General features: G+C 41.3%; 1 protein-coding gene across 1 annotated transcript in view; it reads right to left on the bottom strand.

Annotated features, from left to right (window-relative positions):
- Positions 1-2,771: 2,771 nt before the first annotated feature.
- Positions 2,772-15,640, bottom strand: part of LOC142259340 (uncharacterized) — a 188,247-nt gene continuing 175,378 nt past the window's right edge. Inside the window, 1 exon segment of the mRNA XM_075331804.1 lies at positions 2,772-5,977. Coding sequence (XP_075187919.1) covers positions 4,377-5,977 — 1,601 coding nt within the window. The 3' untranslated portion in view covers positions 2,772-4,376.

The raw sequence follows: 15,640 nt of genomic DNA, 5'->3' as shown, positions 1-15,640 counted from the left end.
TATTATGCTACGGCAGCTTCACACGCACATACCTGGTCAGTGATGTCGCTGTGACTGCCTAACAATCCCTCCTTCAAGGGGGAGGTGTGTTCGGCATCACAGCGACGTCACCGCGACGTCACTAAGTGGCTGGCCAATAGCAGCGGAGGGGCGGAGATGAGCGGGATGTAAACATCTCGCCCACCTTCTCCCTTCCGCATTGCTGGTGGACGCCGGGCGCAGGTAAGGAGATGTTTTTCGCTCCTGCGGCTTCACACACAGCGATGTGTGGAGCTGCAGGAACGACAAACAACATCGTACCTGCGTACGCACCGACATTATGAAAATGAACGACGTGACACAGATCACCGACGATTTTTGACTGTTTCATGCTCCTTAATCTTCTCTCCTAGGCTTTACACGTTGCGACATCGTTACCGGCGCCGGATGTGAGTCACTTTCGATTTGACCCCGACGATATCACAGGTGCAATGTCGCAACGTGCCAAGTACCCCTAAGTGTTGGTGTACGTGGAGGGGGGGGCCCGATCCAAATTTTGCACCAGGGCACATCAAACTCTAGTTACGCCACTGCAACACTTGCAAACTGCTAGAGCCGCTCCTGGTGCCTGATATCATTATCTAGTGTCCTCGCTCCGTGGTCTTCACTTACAATGTGAACTGTTTTGTCACCATTACCTTAGTGAATAGCCCCTTCACCCCCAGGCAATCTTCCATTTTTCATTTACATTTTTTCCTCTCCTTCTTCCAAGAGCCATAACTTTTTTATTTTTCCGTCAATCTTGCCATATGAGGTCTTGTGTTTTACACGACGAGTTGTAGTTTTGAATGAAATCGTTATTTTTACCATATAGTGCACTGAAAAATGGGGGGAAAAATCCAAGTGCGGTGAAATTGCAGAAAAAAAGTGTAGTTGCGCTATTGGTTTTGGAGTCTTTTTTCTCAGTGTTCACTATATGGTAAAACTGACATGTTGGTGTGAAGCCTCAGGTCGGTACGAGTTCGTAGATACCAAACATAGGCTCTGTGCACACGTTGCTTTTTTCATGCTTTTTTCCTTTCAGATTTTAATCAATACTGCAAGGAAAAAGCTTCCCAGCAAAGTCTATGAGACTCCTGAAGTGCTGTGCACACGGGGCTTTTTTCAGCAGCTTCTTTCTGCCAAGACATGCTTTTTCTGCAGAAAAAAAATCTGCTACATGTACACACAGTCTTACTTTTATCTAAGGGGTTAAAAAATTCAGAAGTTGTGCCTTTGTCGCCATTTTCCGAGCCCCGTTGCGTTCTCATTTTTTGGGATCTGGGTCTGTGATGGCTTTTTTTGCGTCTTGAGCTGGTGTTTTTAATTAAATCATTTTTGTGCACATGCTATGTTTTGATCGTCTGTTTGTGGAAATAAAACCCCCCTCACAATTTTTGGTGTTTGGAATTTTTTTTCTCGCCACGCCGTGTACTAATCAGATTAACTAGTTTTATAGTTTGATTGATCAGGCATTTCTGAACGTAGCGATACCAAATATTTGAGCAAAAAACTCCATAACACCATACAAATTTGGATGTGGGCATGGATTCTGCTAAATCCCCACATACAGCACAAACTCAGAACCATGGTATTAAGAGAAAAGAGAACAAGAGTTTTATAGTGCTAAAATTGTTCAAAAAAAATTATTATGAAGGTGAACATCCATTTAGTCTAAAAACATATTAAAACACCAGGACAATGCCCCGAGATAGATAGACAGCACTTAGAGATTAGAGGCACCTTCTCCCTGATGAAGATTGAAAACCGATGTATCGAAACGTGCGTTGGGCGTTTCGAGGTTCCATTTCCTGTGACCTGTTACCGAATTCAGCTTTACCACCGCCACTTTTGCATGCCCTACTCCAGTATTACATCTCTGTATGCTTTAAGCTTTTTGAGTGGATCTGACTTCATGTTGTACCTAGTTATAGTCCACTATGGAGATACTATATTCTGATATTATGATGATTGTGCCATCTGTACAATCATAAAATGTAATTAGTTTCATGAGTCCCTAAGTGGTGTCTATCTATCTCGGGGCATGGTCCTGGTGTTTTAATATGTTTTTAGACTAAATGGATGTTCACCTTCTTTATAAGAAAATTTTTTGTACAATTTCTTCTATAGAAACTCTTGTTCTCTTTTTTCTTGATACCAAATATGCGTAGTTTTTTTTATTTTTATTAACTGTTTTATTTTCAGGAGGGTAATTTGAATTTTTAGGTTTTTTTGTTATTTTTTTTCTTCCTATTATTTTTTAAAAACTTTTTATTAACATTTTTTATTTATTTTCCTAGTCCCCTAGGGGATGTTATCACTGCATAGTCCGATTTCCTAAGCATTTCAGAAATGCTGCTTCCTGTGAGTGCTGGCGATCTGTCGGCTCTCCCAGGAAGTTTACCATGGCAGTGTCAGGGGTCATCAGCTGACCCCGCGCTACCATGGAAACACATTGGCGCACCGTGATCATGTCACGGGACAGCCGATGGTGGTGGGAAATGGCACAATCCCCACTGCGGCCATTTAAGTCGTGCTGTCAGTGTTTTACAGCGCTATCTAAAAGGGTTAACAGGTGCGGGTGGATCTCCGATACACCTGAGCCTGATACCCACACCTGATACCCAAACATATGCAGAGGTTTCCTCGGGCTCACCACCAGAGCCCGCAGTAACTGGAGATAGGCGACCAAAGACGTACCGGTACGCCCTTGGGCGTAAAGGGGTTAAAAAACAAAAGCAATTTATATTTCATTATATATAGAAAATAAAAGTTGTAAATTTATTTACACACAACACTGCTGCATGGACAGTATATGCACGCTCAGTTCTGCTACATAAGCACATTTACATACAGCTCTACTAAATACAATGGAGATCAAAATTAGAGAACAATGTCTGATGACTCGCTTTTTTCAGAAACAATGTAATAACTTTGTCACCAAGGATGTTCCAGAGCTTTTCTATTGGGTTTAGATCAGGACACTGGGCAAGTATTTCATTGTTTCAATGTTTTCTGTTTCAAGGAACTGCTTTACCCAATTTGTTGTATGACAGGGGGCATTGTCCTGCATGAAAATTGCTGGATGATTGAGGGATGAACGCAAGGAAGGAACCACGTGTTGTTGAAGAAGGTTCTGATACACACTTACATTCACTCTTCCATGTAGCTGTATGAGAGGTCCAAATCCTGCTGCAGAAAACATTCCTCAAACCATGACACGTCCTCCACCACCATTCACTGACTTCTTAACACACTTTGGGTTTAGTCTTTCTCCAGTTCGTTGACGAACATAATGTTTCCCATCAGACCCAAATAAATTAAATTTGCTTTCATCGCTATCTATGGAGCACTTCTTCTCTGTCCACACAACATGCTCCTCACAAAAGGTGAGTTCAGCCTTTTGATTCTTTCTGCTAATGAGAGGTTTGGTCACTGCAGAGTGGGCTTTCAGTCCAAATGCTCTTAAACATCGTGACATTGTATGACGAGACAGATCCTTACCCTATTTGGTGCTGAACTGGCGAGCAATTCTAGCTGCAGTGCTGAAACAATTACCCATGGAGATTCTCCACATTATCCTGTCCTCTCTTGCGAGAGCGACCAGTCTTCTTTGGGGAATTGAAAGAGTTTGTGATGTTGTAAAGATGCAATATTCTCCAAATCACAGACTTGCAACAACCAAATTCTCTTGCTAGGGCTGTTAGGGTTACCCCTTAGGCCTTCATATGGATAACCTGCTGCCGGTGTGTTTCAATCACTTTGTAATGGCACACCATTTCTGCAAAGTCAGTGCAAACTGAAAAGTTAGGCTGCCAACAGGGTTTGTCAGATAATTAAGGAAATTAGCACTAGGTGCCAGATTAACACCAATAACTTGCAGGTATCTGAAAGTGTTCTCTCATTTTGATCAGTGTTTATTTACATTTATTTCATTTACATTTTTATGTGCTTTTGAAAAAAAACAATTTATGAAATAAGTTTAAAATACTGTGAATTTCCTCATATTAGCATATAATCACGTAGTACTACACAGTGATCGCAACTTTTAGAAAATTGTGATCTTCACTGTATATACATTTATATACACACACACACTGTGTACACATCACCCCATTTTACAGTCCCTTACAGGGTATGTGATTGATCCTATGACTGAAAAGTTTTTGTTAGAAGTGCATCTTATAGTCCAAAAAATATGGTAAGTTCCAAAGTAATTTCCCTTCCTCATTTAATTATACGACTGTCTGTTATGTGATTTTTGGACAATCTGTCAATAAAATATTTATTTTGTCTCTGTGCAAGTTATTATTGATGGTCAAGAAAATATGAGTTTCCTTGTTTTCATTTTTCCCATTCTAGGTATGATAATGGATACTCCCTGTGTGGGATTTTTGATGTTTAAGAAAGTTCCACTTGTGTTTAAAACATTCTGAACATGAAAAAGGCTTCTCCCCTGTGTGAGTTATTTGGTGTCTAATAAGATGCAATTTCTGGGGAAAACATTTCCCACATTCTGAACATGAAAAATGCTTCTACTCTCTGTGACTGCTCTGGTGATAAAGAAGAGTTGATCTACTTGCAAAACATTTCCCACATTCTACACATGAAAACGTCTTTTCCCCTGTGTGAGTTCTCTGATGTCTAATTAGATCTGATTTGGTGTTAAAACATCTCCCACATTCTGAACATGAAAAAGGTTTCTCCCCCGTATGAGTTCTTTGATGTGTAACAAGACTTGATTTCCGGTTAAAACATTTTCCACATTCTGAACATGAATAAGACTTCTCCCCCGTATGAGTTCTTTGATGTGTAACAAGACTTGATTTCCGGTTAAAACATCTCCCACATTCTGAACATGAAAAAGGTTTCTCCCCCGTATGAGTTCTTTGATGTGTAACAAGACTTGATTTCCAGTTAAAACATTTTCCACATTCTGAACATGAATATGACTTCTCCCCAGTATGAATTATCTCATGGCTAACAAGACTTAATTTGTGGCTAAAACTTTTCCCGCATTCTGAACATGAATATGACTTCTCCCCCGTATGAGTTCTTTGATGTGTAACAAGACTTGATTTCCAGTTAAAACATTTTCCACATTCTGAACATGAATATGACTTCTCCCCAGTATGAATTATCTCATGGCTAACAAGACTTAATTTGTGGCTAAAACTTTTCTCGCATTCTGAACATGAAAAAGGCTTCTCACCTGTGTGAGTTCTTTGATGTATAACAAGATGTGATTTCCGGATAAAACATTTCCCACATTCTGAACATGAAAATGGCTTCTCACCTGTGTGAGTTCTTTGATGTGTAACAAGATGTGATTTCCGGATAAAACATTTCCCACATTCTGAACATGAAAATGGCTTCTCTCCTGTGTGAGTTCTTTGATGTATAACAAGTTTTGATTTCTGTGTAAAACATTTCCCACATTCTGAACATGAATATGGCTTCTCCCCTGTATGAGTACTTTTATGTGTAACAAGATTTGATTTCAGGTTAAAACATTTCCCACATTCTGAACATGAATATGGCTTCTCCCCTGTGTGAGTTATCTGATGTTGTACAAGGTTTGATTTATGATTAAAATATTTCTTACAAATGGAACAAGAAAATCTTTTCTCCTCTGTGTGAATTTTTTTATGTTTTACAAATGATGTTTCTGGAGGAAAACTATTTCCATTTTTAAATTGTGAAATTGGCTCCTTTTCTTTAAGATCAGTTGGTTTTCTAATGCCTCTTTTGTGACTTTTATTAATTTTAGTAGTCTGTAATGATTCAGAAGAGAGGACCTGTTTCATAGAATCAGATGATAGATCTTTGCTGTGAAAGAAAGATGGGATATCTGGAATAATGGCATTTGCTTTACTTGAATCTTGTGTGATCTCAAAGTCATCTGATTTATAAATTGAGGATGTCAGTTGTCCCACTGGTCTCGTGGTACAGTCATCTGCTAAGAATAAAATCTGTTATTTTTTTCATAAAATATGCTTGAAATTAATATTTTTAAACATTTCTACTTAAAACGTCCATAGAAACAGCAAGTTATGTAGTAAAATAGAATTATTTGTTAAGACAATAACAGCTCACAGTCTAATAGAAGACCTCATGGCATGAACCAGTAGAGTATGGTACACCACCTAAAATGTTATGTAGGTGAATATGATACCAATATAAACTTCCTCTCCCACAAAAACAAGCCCCCACTCAGTTCCATCATCTGTCAATGGCAAAACAGAGTATTCCAACATTATAACGACGTCAAACACACCTCCAAGACGACCACTGCATTGCTAAACAAACTGAGGGTAAAGGTGCTGGACTGGTCAAGCATGTCTCCAGACCTGAACCCTATTGAGCATCTGTGGGGTCTCCTCAAATGGAAGGTGGAGGAGCAGAAAGTCTCTAACATTCACCAGATCTGTGATATCATCATGGAAGAGGATACAGCGGCTCCTAGTGAACTAGCGTTCTAGTGAACTCCATGCACAAGAGAATTAAGGCAGTGCTGGAAAGTAATGGTGACCACATGAAATATTGTCATTTTGAGCACAGTTTGGCAATTTCACTTAGAGGTGTACTCATGTTTGTTGTCAGCAGTTTTGACATTAATGGAAGTGTGTTAAGTCATTTAAAGGACACACCAAAATTACACTGTTATACAAGCTGTACACTGACTACTGTGCATTGCATCAAAGTGTCAGATCGTCAGTGTTGTCCCATGAAAATATACAATTAAATATTTACAAAAAAATGAGGGGTGTATTAACCTTTGTGATATACTGTATTTGCAATTTTCACTCCAACATCCACTGCGTCACTGAAGGCTATACTTTCCAAAATGGAGTCCCTTTATGGGACTTTCTCCTGCTCTGGTTTTCTGCTGTTCTGTCACATCAAGTCTTCTGCAAATGTGTCACATCTTATCTGGGATCTGCTCCAGTGACGTCAGCTTCTGTTGTTGAGGGTATGAATTGAGTAACCTGAAATACTTAATTCAGCCATATCACAGACCCAAATATGTGGTTTAGTTGATGTAGCCTAATATATTTATGAATGTTATTGTTTCCTACTGACTCATATATGAATATATTCAGTGATTTTCCTTAATACAAAATGCCAGCTATGGACTCTCTAATATCGGGAAAAGTTTTGAAAGAGCCCATCACATCAGGTTAATGTCTCCATGGTCCAGTCTGCTGAGCACTGGCAGTGACACGCGAGTTAACGTCACATCTCAGATACCGATGGACCTGAAACAACTGAAGCAGAGAGCGGCTGCCATTCCACCCATGATCTCAGAAGGCTTCTCTGAATCAGCGTCACAAACTGTTCACATGAAGCCTCATCACGCTTTGGCTCTTTATCAAGAGCAGATCACCAAGGTTCACGAGGTGGCCCTGGATAGACTTACACCAACCAAAATTAGAATCTTTCCATTATTCCCCTCCCCATGTACATTTACCCATACGGACTCTATATTGTTGCAGTTCCCCCCAATGTCACCTAAAACCTGTGTTGAATGATGACATTGGGGGGGAACTGCAACAATGTAGAGTCCGTATGGGTAAATGTACATGGGGAGGGGAATAATGGAAAAATTCTAATTGGAGTTGCTATAAGCCTCCTAACATACCTGAACAAATAGAGGGTGAAATGCTGCAACAAATTGAAAAGGCAGCTAATAATAATAATCAGGTTCTTATTATGGGGGATTTCAACTATCCAGACATTCAGTGGGACATAGAATCTACTGGTTGTGCTAAAAGCTGTAAGTTCTTATCTACAATTAAGACCATTTCTTCTTTCAGATGGTAGATGAATCGACCAGGGGAGATAATTTGCTAGATCTGGTCCTGTCAAACAGACCAAACACAATTTCAGATCTACAGGTCTGGGAGCACTTGGGCACCAGTGATCATAATATGGTAAGCTTCAACGTAATATTCAATAGAACATTTCAAAGGGGAAATGCTGAAACCTGGAATTTTAGGAAAGCTGATTTCAAAAAATTAAGGGAAGAGCTTAAATGTGTAGATTGGGACAAAGTCATGGTAACTGGGGATACTGAACATAAATGGGGTAAGTTTAAGGATATACTACTAGAGTCCTGTAAAAAACGTATACCCTCTGGTAATAAAATGTCCAGGAATAAAAAGAAACCACTTTGGATAAATAAGACTGTACAAAGTATAATAAAACAAACAAAGGGCGTTTAAAATCTTAAAGGCTGAGAATACAGAAATAGCATTTCAGAAGTATAAAGATATCAATAGGAAATGTAAAAAAGACATCAAGCAATCAAAATTAGCTACTGAAACAAAAATCGCCAAGGATATTAAAATAAATCCCAAAATCTTTTATAAATACATTAATGCCAAAAGGAAAACAAAGGATAGTATCGGCCATTTAAAATATAATAACTAGTTAGTTATACAGGACAAACAAAAGACTGAGATATTAAATAGTTATTTCTCATCAGTGTTCACCAAGGAACTGACTGTACCAAGTGAAAAATCAAAGTTCACCACCCGATATAATTAATTTAACACAAGAAGAAGTATGCCTGCGTCTGAGTAAATTAAACAGTGACAAATCCCCAGGGCCAGATGGCATCATCTACGAATATTGAGGGAATTGAGCTCCGTAATCAACAGACTGCTGTATCTCATCTTTTTAGACTCGCTTTCTAACAGGGTTGGTTCCTCAGGATTGGAGGATTGCTGATGTGGTACCGATATTTAAGAAAGGTAAGAGGCTGGATCCAGGCAACTACCGTCCAGTAAGTCTGACATCAGTAGTGTGCAACGTTTTTGAGGGCATTTTAAGGGATGACATACAAAAATATATTGCAAAAATAATATAATAACTCAAAAAAAGCATGGATTCATGAAAGCTAAGTCATATCTAACCAACATGTTGGGGTTCTATGAGGGGGGAAGTGCAAACCTGGATATTGGTAATGCAGCTGATGTTATTTTTTTTAGACTTTGCAAAGGCATTTGATACTGTACCACATAATAGCCTTAAACTAAAGCTCCAGAAGCAAGAACTAGGGGAAACTATATGCAACTGGGTAAGGCGTTGGCTACAAGATAGGAAACAAAGAGTAGTCATAAATGGTACTTTCTCTAAATGAGCTATAGTCAGCAGTGGGGTGCCGCAGGGATCTGTGCTAGGACTGATTCTTTTTAATATCTTTATTAATGACCTTGTGGATGGGATTGATAGTAAAGTGTCAGTCTTTACTGATGACACCAAACTATGTAGGATATTATAAACTTATCTATATAGTACAATATTACAAAAAGATCTGGATAAGATGTCAGAATGGGCAGATACTTGGCAATTGAGATTTAATGTTGATAAATGTAAAGTAATGCACCTAGGATGGAGTAATCCTATAACTGCGTATACATTAAATGGAAGTAAACTCGGGACTACAGAACAGGAGAAGGACTTGGGTATTCTCATTAAAAATAAGCTGAGCAGCAGCACTCAATGCCAAGCAGCAGCTGCTAAAGCAAACAAGATTTTAGGGTGTATAAAAAGAGAGATTAGATCCCGTGATCCCAACGTATTGTTACTCCTCTATAAATCACCTGTAAGGCCACATCTGGAATATGGGATCTAGTTTTGGGCTCCACATTTTAAAAAGGACATTCAGAAGTTAGAGTCAGTTGAAAGGTGGGCAACTAGACTACTACAAGGAATGGAAGGTCTCCCATATGATGACAGGTTGAAAAAGTTAGATATGTTTAGCTGAGAAAAAAAGACGTCTCAGAGGAGATCTCATTTATTTGTATAAATACATGTGTGGTCAATATAAAGGACTGGCACATGACTTATTTCTTCCAAAGACAATACTACGGACCAGGGGGCAAACACTGCGAGTGGAAGAAAAGCGATTCCGGCAGCTAAATAGGAAAGGGTTCTTTACAGTTAGAGCAGTCAGACTGTGGAATGCCCTACCACAAGAGGTAGTAATGGCAGATACTATAACAGCTTTTAAAAAAGGGCTGGATGATTTCCTCAGTACACACAACATTGTTGGTTATAAATGACTTAGTGACCAAATGTAGAACTGGTTGAGGAAGGTTGAACTAGATGGACCTAGGTCTTTTTTCAACCTAAGTAACTATGAAACTACTGTATTTTTCACTTTATAAGACGCACTTTTGTTCCCCCAAATTTTGGGGGAAAGTAGGGGGTGCGTCTTATAATCTGAATATACGGATTATATACTGCAGGTTCCAGGGGAGGTGGGGGCCGCTCTGGAGCGGTGGTGGTGGCTGAGGGAGGCTGGTAGAGGCTGGTGAGCTGGTGACGGCTGCAGCCTTAGATCTCCTGCTCATATAATATGCAGAGCCGCTGTCCATCATCGTGGTGCTGAAACTGGCACCGCGGTGAAGGGCTGCGGGAGCGGCACATATTATATGTGCATGTGCTCCCCTTTTATCGCACATCCCCCCTGTGTTAGATGTGGCCCCCATGCTGCTGCCCATAGTAAAATAAAAAACGCTTTACTAACCTCCTCCAGCGTGTCTCCCCAGTCTCCCTCCTGCTGCTGTGATCAGGCACGCAGAGATGTCACTCTGCTGTACCGATCACATGACCAGCACTGAGAACCAAGAAGTGCAGGAGGCCGGAGCTCAACCACACGGAGGGAGACACGAAGGAGGACAGTGCTGGAGAAGGTAAGGAAAGAGTTTATTTTACTATAAGCAGCAGCATGGGGGCGATATCTAACACAGGGTGATGTATGCCAGCCACAGTGGGCCATGTGCAGCAATAGGGGGCTGTGTGCCAGCCACAGTGGGCGATGTGCAGCAATAGGGGGCCGTGTGCCAGCCACAGAGGACGTGTGCCAGCCACAGGGGGCCGTGTGCCAGCCATAGAGGATGTGTGCCAGCCACAGGGGGCTATGTGCCAGCCATAGAGGACATATGCCAGCCCTAGGGGACATGTAGCATCACAGGGGGCCGTGTGCCAGCCACAGTGGTCGTGTGCCAGGCATAAGGGACATGTGGCATCACTGGGGGACGTGTGCCAGCACAAGGGGGCTATAGTCAATATAAGGTGGCCATATCCAGATTAATGGGGCTAATTTTAGGACGGGGGGCTATGAGGGACATATAACCTATATGATTTGTTAGACGGACACTGGCATTATAAGACGGACCCCATTTATTAAATTCTCTATTCCTTCACCAAATTTGGGGTTACGTCTTATAATCAGGTGCGTCTTATAAAACGAAAAATACGTTATGTAAGTATCCTCCGTCTCGTTTAATATCTGGAAAAATAACCACAGACAATCTGTAGCAGATGTTTTTTGGTTATGTGCTGATCTCAAGATAAGATCTAGATTCAACCTTCCTTGGTCAGGATAATGTGCCCTAATGAAAGTATTACATCTATAGTTGGACCAATTACATTTAATTACAACCAAGGGGGGGGGGGTGTTATGATTCAGGGACCGGGGAGGATACAATAATGCGGAATCCCAAAAAGGTAACAGAGTGGCTGGAAACTTAATAGACTGCAGACCTAATCCTGATACACAACTAACATTAGCCGTTGGGCGTGCCTACGATGACCTGGACGCCTTGACAAAGCCGGAGAACTAAATAATCTCACAGATAGAAATATAAGAAAGCTAATCTGCCTCGGAGTAGTCCCCAAAGATAGATAGATAGCCCCCCACATGTAAAGGCTACGGTGATATAGAAGAACACAATACAAAGCCAGAAAGGACAAATTTTAGCAAAGGTGAGGCCCAAACTATCTTTATAGAAAAGGATAGGAAAGCCCAACTGTCTGCAGCCGTAAAAACCCTAATGAATACTAGCACTACTGATATGGAAAAATCCTGAGGTTACTAAACCTCTCCTCCACTGTACCAGCACTCAGATGTTACTGGAATCCAAAAAACACTAATACAGATGAGGGACTGAATAATACCATGCATGACAAAACACAAATCTTGCAGCATCATGGCGCTAAGTATACAGACACTCCCAGCAGGGAATGATCCCATTCCACCACGAACTCCACACAGACAAATTAGGAATCATGCATAGTATCAAAGCAGAACAACAAAAGGTAGTAAACAAACAGCAGAGGTCCAAGACCACTTATCTGAGGGAAGTTCAGGAAGTGAGCAGAGCTGGTTGCAGAATGTACTGGACACACAGGAGCAATTGACAAGTAACAAGAGAAAGCTACTAAGTTAAATAGCCCAATCAGACCCTGATTGCCAGTCCTCTGCAGGTGTGTCGCTTCCCTTCCACACATCAATTGCACCGCCAGCACGGACCACAAGAGGGAGCTCCAAACTGGAAAACGTATTCAAAACAGGGGTGGTTCACAGATAAGTTCCAAATGAAATATGTCTAAATGATAAAGTTTTAAAAATTTAAGGTTGACAACAGTCACAGATATTTTATTAAGGGGGGACTGTGAGGGTAGGGCTGGGCTATGGGCCGTTTGTCCAGATGTAATAAGTTTATCTGTGTGTGTGTGTGTGTGTGTGTGTGTGTGTGTGTGTGTGTGTAAATAATCAAAGTATAGATGTCGTTTCATAATTATCTGTGTCTATATGACGATTTCATAGAAGCTTTATAATATGATTAGAAGATGTGTGTATGTACAGTATGGTGTTAAAGATGAAGCCAATAAATAGTGAATAAGTGTGAGTATAGACAATAACAAATGTACTGAAATAGTCAAATTCATCAGTCTTCATCAGTAAAATAATTAGTAACGAGCGGTGACACAACTCTGGGTGATTAGAGGATGGGCTCGGTGGCTCTTATCTGTATATTAGAGCCATCAGCCATGCACAGCTGAGGGATAGATCACGGCAGATGGGGAATAGTCTTTTTTTTGCAGTTTATTGCAATTCTGTTGAAGTTAATCGGTTTTAAAGAAAACTGAAAAGTCAAAATAAGTCTAAGTTCACACACTGAGTTATTTCGACGCAGCGTTTTTGTGCGTTTTTTGTGTCAAAAAATGCGCAAAGACGCACCCGCGGCAAAAGAACGTGGCAAAAACGCATGCGTTTTTACCGCGTTTTTGGTGCGTTTTTTGCTACGTTTTGTTGCAATTTTGCTCACTGCGTTTTTATGCGTTTTTTTTTATCAGTGAACAATGTCATAAAGATTGTTGAAGAAAAAAAAAAAGGTCTGTCATTTCCTTCTTCAATATGTTCTTCATTCTCCACTAGTGTATGCAAGAGAGCAGACAGCTGCAGAACTAGAAGGCTCAGCATGCTCCATCCAGGACTGTATGCTGGAGGGAGAGGCAGGGGGAGCAGAACTAAGGCTCAGCATACTCCATCCACTAGTGTATGCAGGAGAGCAGACAGCAGCTGCAGAACTGCAAGGCTCATCATCCTCCATCCAGGACCGTATGCAGGGGTTTTTTGCCCCCCCAAAAAATTACGTGGGCTTCACCATATTTTTGCATGCTAGCCAGGTACGGGCTGCCCCCAACCCTCAGCTGCCTATTTGTACCTGGCTAGGAACCAAAAATATAGGGAAGCCCTTTTTTTTTTTATTTCATGAATTGCATGAAATAATTTTAAAAAAAAATGACGTGGGCTTCGCCCAATTTTTTGAGTCCAGCCTGGTACAACTAGGCAGCTGGGGATTGGAATCTACAGCGCAGGGTGCCCATGCTTTCTGGGCACCCCTGCTGCGAACTGCAGTCCGCAGCCACCCCAGAAAATGGCGCTTTCATAGAAGTGCCATCTTCTGACGCTGTATCCAACTCTTCCAGCTGCCCTGATGCCGGGTGGCTCGCTGGGTAATAATGGGGTTAGGGCTAGCTGTATATTATCAGCTGGCCCTAAGCCCGAAATTCATGGTGTCACTCCAATATTAGACATGGCCACCATGAATTTCTAGTAAAGATAAAAAAAACCAACACACAGAAAAATATTTTTATTAGAAATAAAACACAACACAATTAGTGACTCCATCTTTATTGAAATAAACCCCCCCTCACCCCTCCGCAGTAATCCTGGGTCAAGGGTCCCGCGCTGTCCAATCCGGATTCAATATCATCTGATCGGTTTGCTGGAAGGCAAAGCAATCAGATGATGTGTCAGGTTCAAGGACCTGAATCACATGACACAGCAGCTGATTGTATAAAAGCCGTTTATACAATCAGCTGATGCATCGGTGCAAAAAAAAAAAAAAAATACACACATCTGCGCTCTGACTCCTGTCCGATCGCACCAGGAGCTGCCGGTAATCAGTGAAGTGGTCTCCTGACGGCATCAGCTGATAGCCAGCCGGGCGGTAAAAGCCGGCGTCACCGCGAGACTTGCGATCAGCTGATGCGTCAGGTGCCGCATCATGTGACCGCATCAGGTGATCACCGCCAGGTCCTGTATCCATCGAACGTGCTGCCTGGGAGCCAGCACACAGCCGGAGCAAAGGTGGCGGTACCGGGAGAGGAGCAGGGAGCGGACATGGCACCGGGAGTCTGCAGACAGGTGAGTATGACTTTTTTTTTCTACTGTTCACTTTTGATTTCACAGCCGCTTCCACCTCCTGCCCGGCCATGGCGCCGCACGGGAGCAGACATGGCAGCGGCGGGAAGTGGGGGCAGCGGTGGCGGTACCGGGAGGATTTATGCTTCTGTGTTTACTGACAGAAGGAATCCTCTTCCTGTACATGTCACTTTACTACCCACCCCTTGCGTTTATAGCTGCGTTTTTAGTCATAGAAACGCACTAAAACGCAGCTATATTTGCAATTTGCGTTTTTCATTGCGTTTTTAAACAGCTCATTGAACTCAATGGGTGGAACACGCAGTGAAAAACGCGAAAATAATTGACATGCTGCGTTTTTGTGGGCACTACAAAAACGCAGCTAAAAAAAAATGCTGTGTGCAGACAGCAAAAATGAAAATTCATAGACTTTGCTGGGGAAGCAAAGTCATGCAGTTTTCTGGGCAAAAACGCACCCAAAAAACGCGCAAAAACGCCGTGAAAAACGCACTGTGTGAACTTACCCTAAGGGGAAACTATTGTACAGAAATTCACACTTGGATCTCACTGGACATTTAATGTTGTCTATCATAAAAGCAAAGTTTGATCAAAAAGACTGGACCTGGTGTTGTAGGGACTAAATTATCACATTCAGCAGCACAAAATACAGAGAAGGTAGATTCATCTTATATAATGCCAGGAATCTAGGAAGGAAACAGCATCATCACCCTCCGATATTTCCTACAGGCTATCATAATATCATTCTACTTATCCGCACATTCTATGTACGCTAATGTAGTGAACCTTAATCCATCGGGGTGCTACAAAGCAGGGCTGTGGAGTCGGTAAGCCAAACCTTCGACTCAGACTCCGACTCCTCAAATTCTCTTGCACCGACTCCGACTCCGGCTCCGACTCCGACTCCTACATATATTGCTTAGTTAGGTGAAAAATTTATTGTAGTACATGAATATGTGTATGTGAACATCAGACATTTAATAATTTTTATGATACGATAATCAAGATATTTGGATAGAACATAAAATATATTTATTGGAATACAACTTTAGAACACAAAAAACTGTAATAAATTGTAAATATGTAATACACTATGTA

This window comes from Anomaloglossus baeobatrachus (genome assembly GCF_048569485.1).
Source record: "Anomaloglossus baeobatrachus isolate aAnoBae1 chromosome 5 unlocalized genomic scaffold, aAnoBae1.hap1 SUPER_5_unloc_9, whole genome shotgun sequence".
NCBI lineage: Eukaryota > Metazoa > Chordata > Amphibia > Anura > Aromobatidae > Anomaloglossus > Anomaloglossus baeobatrachus.
Note: the sequence above shows the minus strand (reverse complement) of the source record. Positions and strands in the feature narration are given on the sequence as shown.